This window comes from Equus quagga, chromosome 11 (genome assembly GCF_021613505.1).
Source record: "Equus quagga isolate Etosha38 chromosome 11, UCLA_HA_Equagga_1.0, whole genome shotgun sequence".
NCBI lineage: Eukaryota > Metazoa > Chordata > Mammalia > Perissodactyla > Equidae > Equus > Equus quagga.
The window spans coordinates 28,062,576-28,081,827 of record NC_060277.1 but is presented as its reverse complement, the minus strand read 5'-3'; the positions used below and the strand labels follow the sequence as shown (position 1 = coordinate 28,081,827).

General features: G+C 43.7%; 1 protein-coding gene across 1 annotated transcript in view; it reads right to left on the bottom strand.

Moving 5' to 3' along the window:
• PREP (prolyl endopeptidase) overlaps window positions 1-18,961 on the bottom strand; it is a 120,435-nt gene extending 101,474 nt beyond the window's left edge. Inside the window, exons 1-2 of the mRNA XM_046674940.1 lie at window positions 18,789-18,961; window positions 15,154-15,228 (exon numbers count right to left, since the gene is read on the bottom strand). Coding sequence (XP_046530896.1) covers window positions 15,154-15,228; window positions 18,789-18,833 — 120 coding nt within the window. The 5' untranslated portion in view covers window positions 18,834-18,961. The remainder of the gene's footprint in view (window positions 1-15,153; window positions 15,229-18,788) is intronic.
• Between the last annotated feature and the right edge of the window lie 291 nt (window positions 18,962-19,252).

Here is a 19,252-nt window from a genome sequence, read left to right as displayed (position 1 = left end):
ACATTTTACAAAAATACCAATCGACAGTGGTTTGGGAATTTAACAACTGGTCATTCGCCACAGATCCTGGGAAGCTCTGGGAGGGAGGACACCTACTTCCAGCAGGGCGGCCAGGGAGGCCCTTCTGAGGTTTTGAATTGAGGTTCAACAGGTGAGAGGGAGCAGCCATACAAGAGCAGGGAAGAGAGTTCCAGGCAGAGGACGGCAGGTCAGGGCCCTGGGATAGGAGTTAGTGGCGTGAAGGAGAGTAAAAAGGTCAAGGAAGCTGGGAATGAGTGAGAGAGGAAGTACCAGCCATAGGCAGAGACCCAGGCAGGAGCTAGGTCATGTAGCACCTGCGGGGCAGCCAGCAAGTTTAAATCTTCATTCTAAGTGCAAACAAGCTAAGACTGGGTAAGGAGATAGCTACATGCAATCTGGTTTACTTTTAAAAAAGACTACTCTTGCTTTGGATGAAGGATAGATGATAGGAGAGCAAAAGTGGAAAGAGGGAGGCCAGCCAGGAAGCTGGGCCAGTGGTCCAGTGATTGATGAGGCCAAGTGGAATAGTGTCTCTTAAAAGGAGTGGGAACGACCATTGTAATGGGAACGAGGACAGAGAAAATGAGCACAGAGCACAATAGTGTGTAGATCTGTTGGCTATTTCCCAGAAGAGACTTAGCAGAACATTCTAGCTACTTGGGGTTCCCACCTTGAGACCCCAGCATGCTGAGGGTCTTGGCTGGCCCCTCCTCTTCCATTGGGGGTCCTGTGAGCAGAGAGCCCTGCAGACATCATTTCTCTAATCCTTCCAATTTGTGTTTGTGTGAGGCTGCATCTAGGCCCTATCCTGGCTCTAGGAGGACCACAGTGGGTCCAAGAGTCATAGGCTGCTCAGCACATTCCCTTGGAAAGGTGGAACTGTGTTCTCCAATTGTTTGTCCATTTCGTTTTGCTCCTTTTAGATGTCTCCTGGTACAGTCACCACTGCTGCAACAGAATCCATCTCATGCCAAAGCAGATACTTTGGCTTTTCTTGTTTCAAATGTTCATAAAACCGTTACACCAGGCATAATAATACTACTAAATAACTAAATAATTCTAGAATTGGTACATTCAATTTTGTCACCTCCCACCCACAAATGCTAGTCAATTACTCTTAGAGCAGTATTTAAAAACTGCACCCTTGCAACTCAACTATCTAGACACAAAGCCAAACAAGATTCAAATTTCCGGAAGTCTCAAGTTCTTTCATAACATACATCTTCATAATTGAGCAAATCCTTGTCATGAAGGTGGTGGTAAATTTTCTGAAAAGGGGCTGTGTAAAATTTTGGGTTCCACAGAATGCCAATAATATTTCTGATATTTTAACCAAGAAAATACCTTCTTGGTCATTTATGGATTTAATAGTCTAGCTTCTTGGTCTAAAATTTAGAACAAATTTGGGGGAAAGGGAGAAAAGCTAGAAGGATAAAGGAGGAAAAAAAACTAGCGAAATTACACGAAGATAAAGAAGCAGGGTAAGGGGAATTAAAATTCTCTTTGTTCCTCAGGAGTTGCAGCATCCACAGTCACACTCCAGGGTATTAACACAATAACTGAAACCTGAAAGCCCATTAATGACACTCACAGCTGAGCCTCTAAAGAGGATCAACAGTTTAGGTTTTAGGGATGAATCCAAACACATTTTCCTAAGAAGAGGTGCTCAAAACTATAATTCTATTCACATATATATCATTCTATTCATATCTCATTTTTCCTTGACTATTAGAAACCTTCAAAGCAAAGTTTCAGTTACACAAGATGATTAAGTTCTAGAGATCTGCTGTACAAAATTGTGCCCATAGTTAACAAGACTGTATTGTACACGTAACACCTTAAGAGGGCAGAGCTCATGTTAATTTAATTCTTATCATAATTTAAAAAAAAAAAAAAAGCAAAGCCATCTGGCAAAGAGTCACTCAGTTTGGGAGCTGGAGATTCCTTTACCCCTAGTGTCTTCAGAAAGAATTCTGTGTAGTTGTCCTCATATGTACTATATTTTAATTCACAAAATACCTCAAGTCCTCTTACAAGTAGAATTCTTACATATATGACTCAAAATGATGCATAAAGTTACTCATGAAATAGACAGATATACAAAACACTATGATTATATAATATGGGATTAAAAAAGATGAATTACAGATAAAGAGAAGTGCTACAGGAGAACAAAAAGGAGAAACTACTTCCAGGATAGGGCAGGGGGCTGAGGGGAGTGGGGCATGTAGGCAGTAAGATGACCAGGAGGGACTTCTAGGTAGGAGACCCACTCAGTGGGTATCAACCTCCACTCGTCTCAAATAGCAACAAAAACTAGGGATGGTGCTGTCTACATCCCACAAGCTTTGAGGAGTTTCTGCTGCAAATGAGATACACACATATATGTGTGTGTGTGTGTATCTAAATATATATATGACCTTGTTAAAGTACCAATCAGGGGCTTCTGGAGAAAAATGCTTTCACAGCATGGCCCGGCAGAAAACCACAACCACAGCCACATGTGAAGCGCTGAGCAGATCCTGGAGGCCAGAGCGGGCAGCACACTCAGACCCTCTCTCTCTGCTGGGAGTTTAGCAGAATTTGGAAATAACTCTCCAAGTGCAGGGAGATCCCCATAAAAAAGAAGCTGAGAGGTGGCAGAGCTCAGCCTGAGGCTGCAGGACCCAGGGAGCTGGACAGTCACACGGAAAACCGGAGGCAGGTCATGCCAAACAGAAAATGAGATGCAGCGGCTCCAGGAAACACATCTAGAAACTCAGACTATAAAGGAATGGAATAATGTATTTTAAAAGACTAATATGAGGAATCTATACCTATATCCTTATTTTCTAGTACTCACTGAATATTTACAAAAATTAGCAGTACATTAGACACAAAGGAAACCTTAAAGCCCAAGAAGCATTGTGACCGCAATGCCATTAACCTCAACTACGTGAGATGCCTTTCTCTTCCCAGCCCCACAAACCTCCTACTCACTCCCAAGGAGGAGAAATACTGAATTCAATTGGTGAGAGGCCGAAATCCACTGGGCTTGTCTTTTAACATTAAAACCCCAAGGTGAATCCCTTTCTTCTGAGACCATCTGCTCTCAGGTAAGGAAGGCTCCCAGTGAGCTTCCAGCTGCACATGATTTGTTAATCACATGGGGCCTTCCAGAAGCCCAGCCAGATCTTTCCACCTTCTCCGCCTATCCCTGTATGGGCAAATCAACTCATTCCCTCACTGGGGCTGGTTACTGTCAATCAAGAGGGAAGGAAGCAGAAACCCTCATTTTGACCTTAGACTCAAGCCTCGTTCTCAAATCTAGTCATTACCAGGGAGCCCATTCAGAGCCGAAACTTTAGCCCCATTTGGCTCAGTTCTTCGGTGCTCACACTACTGACCAGAAACCTGGTAAGCAGAGAGGTGCTTTGCACCTCAAATCCAAACCTAACTAAAAACTTGATCATGGAGAAGTTAAATACATACACATCCTCTCTTAAATAATTCTTGTATCGATGAGGGAATTCAAATTACAACAAGAATATTTAGAAAGTAAGAAAAGACTATTAAGAATTAAAGTTCATGGGATATGGTGAAAACATTTGGAGTTGACATCTGTTTCTTTCTCATACCTTTGGGAAGTCCCACTGAGAGAGTGGGGGAAGGGGTGTGTGTGACCTCTGCTGCCAGCACAGCACCCGTCCCCTAGACCAAGGACTACCCAGGGCCTGGGAGGACATCTACACAAGAAAGGCTCGAGGCTGTTCTAAAGGCTTTTTATCATGTCTCCCACACTCATTGGGGCAGTTCAGCTGATCTAGTCCCACAGCGCTGACTTCAGGAGTGTACCTGGAACAGGCTCGGGAGACAGTGCTGGTGCCTAGGTGTGCCATGTACTGAAGGACAGCGACCACCCTGTGACTGATGAGGTATATCTGGCCCAGGTGAGGTGCTCTGTAACCAAATAAAAAGGCTGGGTCTGGAAAGCGACAGTTACACCTTCAGGAAGTCTGGGGTTTACCCTCTCTCTCGATCAGATGTTATCACTTCTGGGTACTGGTAGTGGGCACCACCACCTGTCAGAGATAATGTTACTGATACCTTGGTCTGCATTCTAAATATGCCATCTCCTTTCTACGTTCTTCATATAAATAAACGCTGTTCATTTTCATAAGCAGAGCCTTTGCATCAGTTCTTATCTACAGGCCACAGTCAATGAAGCAGTCATGAAGCAGGCAAAGCAACAGAATCATTCTACAGGGACAGAGACGAACGCTGGAAGATAGAAGTTACATCACCTCATGAGATCTGGGGCTATGTGGACTGTGTGAAACCTAAAGAGGTAAGGCCCACCTTTCCCTAGCACAGGGGAAAGGCTGCTGGAAAACAAATCAGGGAAAAGCAGATGACCTAAGAGACAGAGAGAGACAGGTTTCCAGAAATATCATGTGCACTCCTGGATCAGGCTGTGCCTAAGGCGCATGCACCCTGGTCATCAATTATGTGAGCCACTGAGCTCCTTTTTCACATGAGCTAATGTGAGTTGAGTTCCTGGCACCGCTAATCGAGTCCTGACTAATACAGCTCTTTTAAGAGTCCTTCAGTTTGCCGGGCAAGGTGAAGTTAGTTGAACATGAGCAGCCTGGAAGAGGAGGGAAGTGACCGGAAGCGTGCCCAAGTACGGGCTGGGGAAACCTGACAAAAGTGTCTACACTAACAGTGTCTCATCACTAGACAAGAAAGAAAGAAATTAAACACTCAAATCAAAAAGTTGTAAAGTAAAAAAAGAAAATAAAATGAAATTAATCAACTAGAAAATTAAAAGAGTATAAATTGTAAGTCCTAGAACCACGGCTTTTTAAAAAAGAAGAAGTTCTCTCCAAGTTCTGGCTAAACTAATCAAGGAAGGGGCAGAGAAGTTACAGATAGTCAAAATTAGAAACAATAAATCTAACCACAGAGATGGGGAGAAAAGTCATCAGGAGAAATGCTACACATAATGTCATGCTAGTAAATTTTAAAATCTCAGTGATACGGACCATTTTCTAGGAAACACAAATGACTAAAACGGATCCAAAAAGGAAGATCTGAACAGAGCAATAACCATGAAGGAAAGTGGAGACGAGCCCAAGAATTAATTGCAATAAAAGAATTTATCCCAGATAACTCTAAAGATGAGGTCTTTCAAATTATCGAGCAGATAATTTCCATGCCATTTAAACGGTTCAATAATAAATACAATGGCAAGCGTCTTTTAAGCACTTAATGGTGTCTACCACTTTGCTGCGTGCTTCAAAAGCACTGCCACTTAATTGTCACCACAGTCATACACAGTAGTTTTCTACAAATTATAAATCAGAAAATTGAAGCTTAGAGATGGGAAAAAAAAAAATGACCAATGTCACCCAAATGGTAAAACTGTGGCATTAAGATCCAAATCTGATTTTCTACCTTTAAAGCTGTTCATTAAATGGACCATACACTATTGCCTTTCCATGAATAAATACATTCCAAGATCTCCAAAGGTTCTCATTAGCTGCTGGGGGGAACAGGGTGGAAAGAAAATTCTGGAATAAGGGATACAGCTTAGGAAGGTACTGAATGTCTAGCTTGGTGGCAATGCATGCCCCAAACAAGGTCAGCATCAGCCACGTTAAAAACAAGGAGAAAGGTATGAGATTTTACAGAGGCAGAACTGGAGCTCCAGAGAACTGTGTCTGATTAAATAGAGAGATGCTTCAAATGATCAGTGCCATGCAATATTATAAAGAGTCTCAGAGTCTTTATTATGACTCAAGCCTTGGTTTCCCCCATGGGAAAAATTAGAACCACAAACACTGTCCCCCTAATTTACAAAGACACTATAAACAACAGTGAGGCACCTACTACCACTTCAGCTCTTTGCACATGGGCCTCATATATTTCAAAGGTGTTATTATTGCTCTCTAATCATGTCTAAGCATTCTCTAGTGGTTTCTGAAGCTTTCTGGATCTTAAGAATTACCTGGCGAGGTGCTTGGGAAACAGAGCTTTCTCCTGAAATCAGATGCTCCAGAAGCACAGCTTGGGCATTTGTATTTTTAACAAGTGCCCAGGTGATTTTTATGACTGAGTGCTTTCTCCTCTGGACACAGAAGAATGGGGTGATGAATGGATTTTAGATACCTAAGTATGGGGGAAAAAAAGAGGCTGGGAGAAGTCTGAGTTATCTTAGTTCTTTAGTTGTTAGTTCTTTAACAACTATTTTCCCAAAGATACCATATCTGATATGAACATTTCTCATAAGCAAAGTGTAGATGATTGAAACCAAAGCTGAGTACCTGCCTGCAGGGAAAACAACACTGTTAAATGTACACAAGTGCTTTAAGCATTTCATCAATGGTTTAGGGTCTGCTTTTCAAAAATGGAGCTTTCCCTGATAGTGAACAAACAAGGCTGGAGTCCTCGCCTCCACGCAAGATGTGGCTCATCCTCCTTTCAGCACTGACCTCCAGCAGCTCAAAGGTTAAGTGGCGCACCACCTCCAGTCTCTGGTTCTCCCAGGCTTGAATGTAATTCCATGCCGGCATGGACCACATCTGTCTTGCTATGACAGCATATCCCTTCCTCCCCTTCAATTTAACCAAATGCTTGGCACAGAGGGCAGACAGGTAAACTTAGGGCAGGAGAGGAAAGGCAGAGAATGAGCCTTTATATAGAGAGAAGGAGGAGAGAATGACTGTGATATTTTGGGTAGCCAGCATCCATTCTCCTCCCCCATGTCCTCCCTTCTTAGCGGGGTGGTAACTCCAGGTAGTTGTCCTGCTATGACAGAAGCCAGAGGGTCCCTGGGGCTTGCACCAAATCTTTTCTCATTGCCAGCAGCACAGCCAAGGCTGCAAGCACACGTCTGGAGTTTGGCCAATCAAAACTCCCTCTGCTGGGACGCAGTCACTTGAACAAGTGACAGAAGGCTGAATGACTGGAGAGCACAGATGCCATTAGCAGTGCCGGGCAAAAAGCAGAAATTCCTGCCACCAAGCCCTGGAGCTCTCTGGCTCCCTCCTGCTCCAAGCCTGGCCTTTCCATCTATCCCAGGAGCCGGCCTCCTATTCTTGTCATAAATTCCCTATTTGCCTAACTTGGCCAGAATCAGTTTCTGCTGCTTGCATCAAAAACTCTGTTGCAGAAAGTAAGAGTAAGAAGATAGAAAAAGAAAAGAGAAAGCAGTGCTTTTGAAGATGGTCGGGGACCAGCAACGCCTTCATGCTTTGGATGATTATCCCATCCCGAGATCAAAAGGAAGTTGTCCTCTAAATACATATTTCAATTGTGGATTTACGAGAAGTATGTTGATAAACTATAATAAGGCTAAACATTTCCATGGGAGGTGGTGAGACATCTAAGACCTTAGAAGTCTTGGAGACTGAGATAATATGTGATAATATATTTACCTAAAGCACTTCCTGTTTACTCTAGACAAGGGATGACATACTAGTAATTTTCAATGCAGGTCCAAACATGAAACATTAATGAATGGGTGCAAGGGGGGTTCACAAGGCACCAATTAAAAGGGGGCTCTACCAAACAGCTTTAAGATAATCTTCAGCCTAGTTTAATCATTGCACATTAGAACAATGAAACCACACTTAGAAGTCATAGTTCCACTGGGGGGGAAAAAAATTCAATGCTCAGAACATATCTTTTTCTAAAAGACCTAGAATTCAAAAAGCAAAAAGACCCTGCTCAGTTTTGTGGGTGAAAATGTAGGCAGCATGCCCAACCTGCACCATTTTTGTTTGTACAGAGTTTTGCTGTGGGTGGAAAATGAATTTTTACATGCATTTCCTCGGCTGGGTGTCATTAAAATGCTGGAGCTGGATGAATTGAGTACGATTATACTTATTTTATAGATGAAGAAGATGAATTGCAGGTTAGATTGTTTGCTATGTTCACAGAACAGAAAATGGAAGATCAAGGGCTACAACTCGTGTGTTATGACTTCTAGTCCCATCTGGCAAATATTCTGTTCCTCCACACTACCTCCCAGAATAACATCAGAAATGCCTGCAAGCTCAGGGGACGAAGGAACTATCCACAAAAGGGATGTTCACAGTTTGTCTTAAAGTCTTCAAAGGACACTGCAAACCCAAACCAGTCTTGTATACCTTTAATTAATTTCCAGTATTCCCCGGCTCCCACAGTAAGCGTTAGCTGCCGTCTTTTGGCTTAGGGACATTGAACCAGCCTTCCCGGCACTGGAAGTCCCAGGACCAAGCATCCACTCTGTTGGCTCTTCAGCCAACAGCCCAGTGGCCTGATGCAGAAATGCAACTGGACAAATCAATCTCTGCTCACCTCGCTCCCCACCAGCTCTTCCGTGCGCTACTCTGTTCCACTAGGGAAAGCAACTTGTCCAGGGAGATCTAGCCCAGACTGACCCCAGAACAGTGCAGAAGCTCCTTGTGCTACACATGTTTAGGGTTAACCTTAAAGAACAAGAACAAAAGCAAGCAAATAAACAGATTTCAGGATAGGAAAGGAAGGACTCCAGGGAAGATCAGTGTTTACCTCCCTAAACTTGATTCTCCACAGACCTCTGTGATATTAAAATTCCTCCCCAGAAATCCTAGGCTACTGAAACATCCTAGAGACATCAGAAGTCCTGTAACAGTTAACTCTTTCTTGCCAAGGAAGGAAACAGTGAGGGCACAGGGGAAGAAAAAGGTGATGCTTCCAGGTTTCTTACCCTGCAAGGCTGAAGCACTTCTGTTCTCTCTACTTTTCTGTGCCCCTTGTCAGCAGGTACAACCTCCAACTATTCAGCCAAAGGGGAGAACGGGAAGGGAGAGCAAACAAGGTCCTAGGAAAGAAGGTCTATGTTGTGTATTCCTCTGATCCTCTCTGAAACAAATGGTAGTTTTATTTTTTATTTTTATTTTTTTTTTAGAAGGAATGAACATACACAGAAACAAATGTTTTGTTTTGCTTTTGCTGGTTCCCGTTAGAGTTCTCCCATGATCCAGGAAGGAAATGGAGCTGTAGTTACTCTCATTTTGCCCAGGGCGGCTCTCAGGGAGAGAAAAGAAATCAGTCATTTGATACATGAGGCTGATATTCTACTTTTGGTTACCTTGTATGCCAAAGCCCCAGGGCGGAGTTCGGAGAGCCAGACTTGACACAGTTAGTTACAATTAAGGCAGCTATCCCTGGAAAGACGTAAATTCCTTCTTTTTCTGTGTATCTCTCTTTCAGTAACTCAGTAACAACTTCCAGAATATTCAACTAAGAGGCCGCAGCCACAGTAAGATGGGGAGAGTCCTCAAGAGGTCACAAGGACGTTGTGACTATCTAGACTTTGGTGCTGCAAAACCAAGCCCAGTGATGTAAAGAGAAGAAGTGGTCATTATCAGGAAGTGTGGTGTGGACTGACTGCACCACAGTGGACAGAGAGGCCAGGAAAAATGAATCCTCATTTCATACTCTCACAGTTACTGAGAGTGAGATGGCGGCATCAGCGATGAAAGCAATGCAAGCAAACTCCAGGCCTGAGAGCAGTTCCCTGGCCAGGATACACGGAAGTGTCTACAGTTCCCCCAGACATGAAGTCCATGTGCACAGTGAAGAACACACAGTGATTTTTTAAAGTCTCTGGATTTGGCAACTGGGCCATTGGTGATCCTGAAGAGAATGGTTTATACTGATGGGAGTGGTGACAAAGGAAGGGGGCATTTCGGCTACATCAAGGGGCACGCAGAGTACAGACAGGCAGAGGAAGAGGGGAGGCGGGCCCATGAAAAGATCTGAACAGGGCACACCTGAAGGGGCAAGGAGACCACCTGAGAGGAAGAAAGAGGCTTCAAAAAGCTAAGGCAGAGTGTGGGGTTTGGGGTTCACTTGCTTGTTTGCCCTGGGAAACTAGAGGGAAATCTAAGAAGTTAAGGGTTAGGAAGTCAACCACATGCACGTTAATGTCACTGGATAAAGGATGGAGGATAAAGTCTTATTAGCCGACTGGGGCTCAAGTTACCTCAGTATCAAAACAGCAAGGTGCAATAACACGGCTGCAAACTTCCTCCTAAAATCTGCAAAGGCCAAGCTGGAAAGGCCTGTTGAATGGGAAGCACGGCCTAACTGCCTGTTGGGACCTGCCTATCTAGTCTTCAAATCATTTTTAATGACTGCAACCTCCCTCTCTGTCTCCTCACGCTGAAAACTTCCGAGGTTTTCCTGGTGCCCCGCTTACACCATTGAGATTTCACTGTGGGTCAGACACTCCACGACCATATCACACTTAGTAGAAATCTAAAGTGCTTTTAACCCAGAGCTTTCCCTTTATCTTATTTTTGTTGTTTAGTTTGTATTTCCATATAGATTGTCCAGAATCTTTTTTACAAAGGTAGTTTTAAAGTTGTCATCATTTGGAGCACTGTAAACCTGCATCTTTCTCCCACTTAATATTCTACCACAAGCACTCTTTCATGTTGTGAGCAATCTTTGTAACCCCAAATTTTAATAGATGCATAGACTGTTTCACCAAACAGATTCACCATATTCTGCTTAAACACTACACTACTGTTGGAAATGGAGATTATTTCCAATTTTCCACTATTACAAGTAATGCTCCAAACTGGCCCTTTTCTAGACCTCCAAGTTTCTGAAGTGACATTATTACTCTCCAGTAGGCTTGAAATCTCTTCTCCATTCTCAAGTACTTGCTTTTCGTTGCTGCTATCAGATGGGTTTTTCATTACTGATGGCATATATGAGTGCTACTGATTTTATCTTTATTTTTTACATACTCACTTCATTGAGCTCATTAATTCTAGTAAGTGTTCAGTTGTTTCCCTTAGGTTTTCTAGATAGATAATCATATAATCTACAATTATTGATAGTTTTATTTTCTCCTCTAGAAATTCTAGTTCTTGTTTTATTGCCCTAGTCAAAGCTTTGCAAACATTTACAAATAGTAGAGACAGAGACATTCTAGCCCAGTGTTTAGGTTGTTTTGAATGATATTTGTTATCTTATTAAAGCATTGTTATTTCCACTTTTAGTTTTGGATTTTAATTTCTTTTACATACCAATTAGGATAATTATAAAAGTTTAGTCTATCAATATATTAATATTAAACTGTTCATGAATTCCTGTGACTAATTCTGCTTTTTTCATCTATTAACTTTTATTTATATTCCTTACATCTATAGTCACAAGAAAGGTTGGTCCATTCACGTCCAATATGGTAGCCACTAGCCCCAAGTGGCCACTGAGCACCTGAAATGTGGCTGGTCTGAACTGATATGTGCTGTAAGTGGAAAATACACACTGGATTTTGAAAACTTAGTTTGAAAAAAGAATGTAAAATATCAATATTTTATATCGCTATGTGGAAATAATATCTTGAGTACACTAGATTAAATATATTATTACAATTAATTCCACCTGTTTCTTTTTAGTTTTTTAATGTGGCTACTAGAAAAATACGAATTATATATTTGGCTTACATTACACGCCTGCTGGGCAGCACTGGTCTACCGCTTCCTCTCTGCAAAGTTTCTCTGTTGAGTTTTCTTATCAAGGTTGGATTTACCTCAAAGAATCAACTGAGTTTTGGAGGATCCTCTACAATCTGGAACATTTGCTATAAAATAGGGTTCTACGGGCCTTAACAACTTGAAAAGATTCACCCAGATTCAACGCCCCCCACCCCTGTTTTTGAGAATTTTCTAAGTCACAAGTCCGCTCTGATGTTCTTTTATAAAGGATAGAGCCTTAAATGTCAGACACTGTCAGAAACAGATTACCTATATTAAACACAAGATTAAATCGAAGACCTGGTGATAGCCTTTCAGATCATAGCATAAAAGATATTTGTTCCTCACTTCCTGACTGGTTTTATTGAAAATGTAACAAGCAGCTTTTTCTTTGTTTTGGAGGCTATGTGAAGATTCTCCTTTTTAGACCAAGGTATTTATGGCTAATACACTTTTGTGTAAATGAGTAGAAAATGTCCATGCTGTTCTTCTGCTCATTAGAAGAACACAACCCTACCTTTTCAGTCTGAGACCAAAATTTAACTCATCAAATCCCAGATGATATACTAGCCCTGGTCAATAACGAGCCTGTTTGGAGAAGAGTGAGAAAGGTATGTATGGAGGATGCAGAGGGAAGGCACAGCTGCACAACCCCTCTGACACCTGAGGTGTGCTGTCTGAACACGTTAACGTGGGAGTAGGGGGCCAGCCCTGGATCCACACACGAGGACCCACAAAGTCACACAGCAAGCATGGACATGAGTAAATTCCCACAGCTTGCATTTACAGAGCTATTACATCCAGAGTCTTGTTTTCTTTATCATTATCTTTTCTTAAACATTGGCCTTGAGCTAACATCTGTTGCCAATCTTCTTTTTTTTCTTCTTCTTCTCCCCAAACCCCCCTGTACATAGTTGTATATTCTAGTTGTAGGTCTTTCTGGTTGTGCTATGTGGGATGCTGCCTCAGCATGGCTTGACGAGCAGTGCTAGGTCCGCGCCCAGGATCTGAACCAGTGAAACCCTGGACTGCCGAAGCGGAGCATGGGAACTTAACCACTCAGCCACGGGGCTGGCCCCTTTTAATATTTTTTTAATGCAAAGTTGACGACCTCCTGGGCTAACTGCGTTCTAGTCCTGTCTCCACATCTACTGGCTGAGTGACTTTAGACATGTTACTTAATCACTCAGAATCTCAATTTCTTCATCTGTAAAATAGGGAAAACAAAAAGATCTATTTTAGAGTTTGTGAATTAAGTGACACAAGGTATGCAGAACTACCGGTAAAGCGCCTGGCATATAGGAAGCATCCAATAAGTGCATACCACAAAAATTATAGTGTATAAGCTAATGTCACTGGCTTCTATCAAACGCTGACTGTAAGATCACTAATCAGTGAAGTTTCATCCACTACTAAGTGGCTTGTCATCCATGGGACCAGCCATTATCCATTAAGGAACAGCAAAGTGTGCATTTATTAACATGTAAACCAAAACTGGGTCATTCTGACATTGCTGAATCACTCAGATAATCACCGTCAAGGGTGAAGAAATCCAGGTGGTACCCAACATTTCAGACAAAGTAACCATCACAGACAGGGTCCTTGGGACAACTTGCCAAAAGATACACAAGAAATTCATTCCCTTCTCTGGTGCTTTCCATCCATTCCAGGATGGAACTTTAATTTTGCATTACCCTGATGATTAATGATATTGAACATTTATCATGTATGTATTTTCATGTTTATATCTTCTTTTGACGTGTATGTTCAAGTCTTTCCCCATTTTTACTGCACTTTTTGTCTTTTTGTTGTTGAATACTGGGAGTTCTTTTTATGCAGCTGCCTGTGCCTCTCCACTCCCAGGCTCAACTCCTGTCTTAGCTCAGCCCAATGCTGGATGATCAAGGTCGTCTGTAGCAGAGTCAAGATCGGGAGCAGACCCACACCTGCTCCCTGCTCCCCCTGGCCTCATCTGTGGAACTAGAGCCTTTGCCTGCTCCTAAACATACCCATCTGTTTCTCACTTGGGAATCTTTACCCATCCACTTCTATAACCCAGTGCTTCATGAAAGAAAAATGAAAACCCAAATACCGATCATTCTCACCCATGAGAACTTTGTCTTTCTTGAAGGGAATTAGGAAAGGGAGAGAATGTAGGATGACAGATAGAAGTAAAAACCATTAGAAAATGTCAAAATGGTGGTGCACTTACTTCAAGGACAAAGGATAGGGAAGAAGTTGTAAGAGCTTCTACGCTGGGCAAAGGAGAGAAATACTAGCCACAAGGAACAGGGGAGGGTAGTTGAAAGGAGAGCAGACAAGCCAGTGCGTGGGAACGAAGGAAGAACAGACAACACAGGATATACCTGAGCAGGAGCAACCTCTCCCTGCCTTGACTTTCTCCTCTTCCATAGATCGTCATGCCCCACTAAGCCCTTCACCCACTCCTTTCCTCGTCAAGCTCTTTCCAGGATATGAAGGTGGTGGAATCTGCAACCCCAATCAACAGAGAGGGTGTGTGGGGAGTGGGGATGGGCAAGGGGAGAATCCTAATCCCACTGTCCAGGGCCACATCAGGAGGGAATGCTTTCCTGGCAAATCTGACCTGCCTTAGAAATCTGAGCTCAGTTCTCCAGAGAACACTGGTTTATGTGGTGGCAAGGGAGCACAAGACACAAGAGGAGCTAAGACATAGGCTTTTGGAGGCTGACCTGGAAAACTACCCAGAGTGCATTTCACATGTTTTTAATGGGAAATGTACCCTGGAATTCCAAAGAAGCTCAAATACACTTTTGGAATAGTGAGTATATTAAAAATTATATACATATTCTTATGTACTAAGTAACATGTAAATACGGTTATAAATAAAGAGTCAAGGAACTTGAGGTGGATTGGAGAAAGACTACTCTCACCCAAGCAAACTTCATTAACCACATATACTGTATACAAATGACAAGTCCCGATTGACAAGTCCTGAGCATTCCGGGGAAGAAAAAATATCCACAAGACATAGCACTTCAAGACAGCTTCATTAATGAAATCAGACTTCAGCTCAAAATACTACAGCTTTCTCCAAAAGAATAGGAAAGCTTTATGTTTTTCCATAGGGCAGAAAATTCTCCCCTCCACTCCTTTACTTCTATAAAACATAAGAATGCTTTTATATTTATGATTTAATTTTTATTGTTATTACATTAAAATCAATAAGTAATCTAAAGCTAGCATTCAGTTTTCAAGACCTGATATTTGTTGAATATACAAGATTTTCTTTCCTTTGGAAAAAACATATTAGGCAATTTTTTTCCATATTATCTTTTTCTAGGTTTTCATATTTCTTTGGTAAAAAAATCCATTTTCTTTCTAATATTTTCATCCCAAACAGCTGGTTCATCAGTGACACTATAAACCATAAACATTATTCAAAACAGTTACTTGACCTTCTCTGGGACTAAAAATGTTTTCATCTTTTACCCACAAATCATTTAACAAAAAGTGGAAGTACCAACAGGTATAATCACCATCCCAGGGCAGAAAACACAGGAAGATAGCAGGAAGGAAAAGCCACAGTCACTGATGTCCAGGGTTTGGTGCTGGCTACTAGGCTGCCTTGTCTTTAATTATAAGCCCCAATTACCTTTGTCTGCTCGCTGTCTGGATCTTCAAGCCACGCATAAGGGTCACAAATTTTATGGCCATGATAATCCTGTACCTGCAAAAGACAAAATGTGGTATTAATTAGCATCTCACCCCAATTAAATTAGTATTTTCTCAATGTGATGAAGAAAGAGGAAAGCGACAAAAATACCCCAATTGGCTCACTGGCAACATGTCTGCCCAAATTACCACATGAACCAAAGTTGGCAGGTTCTCAAAGGTGTCCAGCCACCCTTCATGAAAAGAATGTTTTAGCTGGAGAGGGAGGAAAGATGAAAGGTCAGAATGGGAAACAGCTCTGTCTGTATAACACAAAACAAAGGGCAGCTGCTGTGCTAAAGAAACTTGAAAATGTGTTGTCAGTGGCAAAGCACAGAACCATACAATGCACGAGGGATGCAAGGAGGGCACGTTTGTAAGGGAACCGCACACACGTGCGTATTTTCCCGTTCTTGCTAAGCTTACTAATGATTAGAAAATCTCCCTACAATATACAATATGATCAGTTTTGCCTCTAAATCTAAACTGCCAAAAAGCAAGTTACTACTGTGCAGTGTGATTTTAATTGACCTGAAAAAGCTGACAAATGCACTTAAAGAACACTTCTAAAACAGAAGCCTTTCTTCCTTTTTGTGTATTATAGAATGGTTTCTTTCACAGTTTATGAAAGGAGGCACAAAGGCATCACTTATTCAGACTACCCTGATATTTGCAGAAACAACATTATGGTGTAAGCAGGGCCTGGCTGGGGCAAAGACTTGGGGAGCTCCCACAGGGGCTGATGATCAGAACCACTGGGACCTTCTTAAAAGCCCAAATTCCTGGGCCTGGTCTTAAAGAATGACCAAGTCTGGAAGAGCAACTGGGAGCCACCACTCCCCAGGCGAGCATGCCTAAAAAAATTTTCCCAAGGTAAAAATCATCATAAAACCTCTCCATTTCCATATTATCATGATTAATCTAATTAACTGAAACCACAATGACAATGTCTTCCAATCAAGGCTCTCTGAACAGCTCTAACATCCTGGTTAAGGCTTCTCGCAGGAGGCTGTCGGGAAGATCACATGCACTGCAGGTGAATTTTTAATCTGTCTCCTTCTTGCTTTGTCCTATAACACCAGAAGGTAAGGGCTAGTCCTAAGGAAGGCAAAGACTCTCCTGGAAAAGGAAAACTTGAACGTTGTTTCTCCTGTTGGCCAGCTGAGAAGAATCTCTCCATGCCTAAAAGCCCAGGCTTGTCTGCATCTGTCCTCCCCTGGTGCCAGGTGCCAGAACACCTGGGGACTGCCCACCTGGAAGAACAGGCAGTTAAGGTGGAACACGCAAGAAATGTTCTCATTAATCAACTGACTAACAAGCACAAGGGACAAAATACCAGACTAAAACCTCTCCTGATGAGTCTTTCGAAAATTACCAATTTTCAATCCTTACGTAAAGCTTCTCTAAACTTTAGCAGATTGTCACCACTGAATGAAAGCTCTCTATCTTTTCTTCTCATCCCTGAGTCTTTTACATTTTACAACCTTAAAGCGGTTATGAACTATGCTTAAAATAGCAACTGTCTTTCTCTGACAATAAGAAATCACAAAAATGTAAAGTTGTAAAGGATCTTCCAATCCAACATTTTTAGGAGGGATGGCATGCTCCAGCCCCACAGTTTGGTAGGAGACTGCCCAGTATGTGGCTGGAAGATGCTCAAGGGAGAGACTCAGAGAGCTACGGCAATCTCCAGCATCTGCTGGAGAGAAACAAACCCTTCCTAGAAATCAAAGCTACAGTTTGAGCCTAGGGCTTAGCAATCAGGACTCTGTCACCAGAAAAAGATATCCCCTGTAGGCTATCAGGGCTGGGATAAGCACCCTGAGGGATCCACAGAGCAGAGTCCGGGCGGGACCAGAGCTACATTCCCTTGGCCCTGAGGCTTAGAGCTATCATGAGTTCTGGTGAGAAGAGACTGGAGAGGATTAAAATCCACAGTGTAGTACCCTTTTGAGTTAATTGTTCATAATCTTTTTGATGTCTTCACAAAATCCTCAACCATTTCAAGAACTATTAAACATACATAAATGAACTGCAGGATTTTGATAACCCAAATAGGGAAAAACTTAGCAAGAAGCAACCCCTCCGAAAAACAAAGTAAAACAAATCTAAAATGGCACTCATCAAACCACAGAATGGGTAGTTCTTTCTATTTTCAACTATCCTGAAAACTCAAAGATCCTCAAGAACCAAACTGTGATACTCACATGTCTTCACATTACTAAAGTCTGGCACACTGCAGGGCTGGACTTTCATGTGAATGAAAGAACGAATGAATGAATGATATTCTCACTGAAGAAGCAAGTAAGCTCTGTGGTTAGCCAAGCCAGTCCTAACATTGCATATATAAGAAGACCTCTAACAGGTAAGTGATCTGCCAGAGGGCATCAAGCTAGGGAGCTACAAGACCGGAACCAACCCTCAGGTCTTCTTACTTGTCCTCTTTTCCATTCCAGCAAGATTGCTTTACTCCCATACACAAAGGAAGCAACCCTTTGAACCACCAGTAAATTTAATAAGCAAGCAGCTGAACAGACAGAAAACACGGTTACCAGATGGCCACTGGTCAAAGAAACCATGAATGCACCCGGGCCACTGGGAAGTCTTAACTTAAAACCATATGATCTTTACTCTAAAGCCTCAGTACCCTGTACCCCAAAGTGAGATTTGCTTTAAAGTGCAGACTTTCTGGCATAAATCGAGTCAAAATAAGCAGAAAAAAATTAGAACTGTATTATACAAAAATACTTCTATTCTAATTCTAAGTAATCTGAGAAATTTGGCTATTCCTAAAAGAATCATGCCCATAACATTGGATTCACCCCAGTTCTCAAGATGCCAGAGTAATTTTTACACAAAAAAGGTGTTTGCCCAGAATTGCACCCACTGCTTAGGTAAACGGTGGCTAACCCCTCCGCTAGGCAAAACTTTAACTCGTTCTGAAAAAGGCCATCCCCTCTCCTTCCTAAGCCCTCTCAGCCCCTATTAACTCCTTTTCTTGTTTAGGAAAACTTGAATCAGCACCGCCACACTACTGGGTCCCTGCTCCAGCTTCCCCATCACACTGTCTGGTCTCTGCATCCCCACCGCCCACCGCCCAGCCCTCGGCCTGGGGCATGGGAGGCGCTCAATATACGTTCTGAAATCGAAGAATGAACTTCAACTCTAAGGATTTTAGATTTGCAAGTTCAAAAAGTTTGCTTTTGTTTTTCAATTTGACATCATCTACACACATACACACTTTCTCCTACCACCATATTTAAGCAAGAGCCTCCTCCAGTCAAAAAAAAAAAGCGGTGACACGTTCTGTCTCCCCACTCCCTCAAGGCGCCCATTCTCACCTGGGCGTCTGCCCTTGAGCCCATTGATTTCAGGCAGCGGCCAAGCCGGGGCTGATCACAGGCTCGGCCGCCAGCAGGGGGACAGTGACGGCCACGAGGGCTCCCGCGGCTCGGGAGGAGCCGGGCGCCCCCGGCCCGGTTCGCGCAAACAAAGGCCGCGGGGGAGGGGAGGGGAGGGAAGGAACGCGGGCGGGGGGCTGCGGGCGGGGGCCGGGGGCGCGGGCAGGGCACTCACGGCGGTCTCGTCGCGGTACACGTCGGGGTACTGGAAGGCCAGCATGGCCGGCGCGGGCTAGGGGCGGCGAGGGGCGCGGGCTCCGGGAGCGGACGCGAGCGGGCCGGGCTGGCGGCGGGGCGAGGCTGCGCGCGGGCCGGAGCGGGCGGCGGCGGCGGCGGCTCTCGGCCAGGGCTGGCACGACCGGCGGCGGCGGCGAGGACGTGCGGGAAGCAGGAAGCCGCTGTCGGCGAGCCGGGAGCCCCTCCCCGGCGGGCGGGCCCAGCGGCGGCGGCGGCAGCAAGAGGGCGAGGCGGCGCGTTGCGTGCGCCAGGCCGGGCGCACAGCTCCCTCTGCAGGAGCGCCGGCCGCGCCCGCGCCACCGCCCGGCCCCGGCCACCAAGCGGGCACATGCCGGACCGCCGCCCGCGGCCACCGCGCCGGGTCCCCCCGCTGTCCGCCTCGCCCCTGCTCCGCTCGCTCAG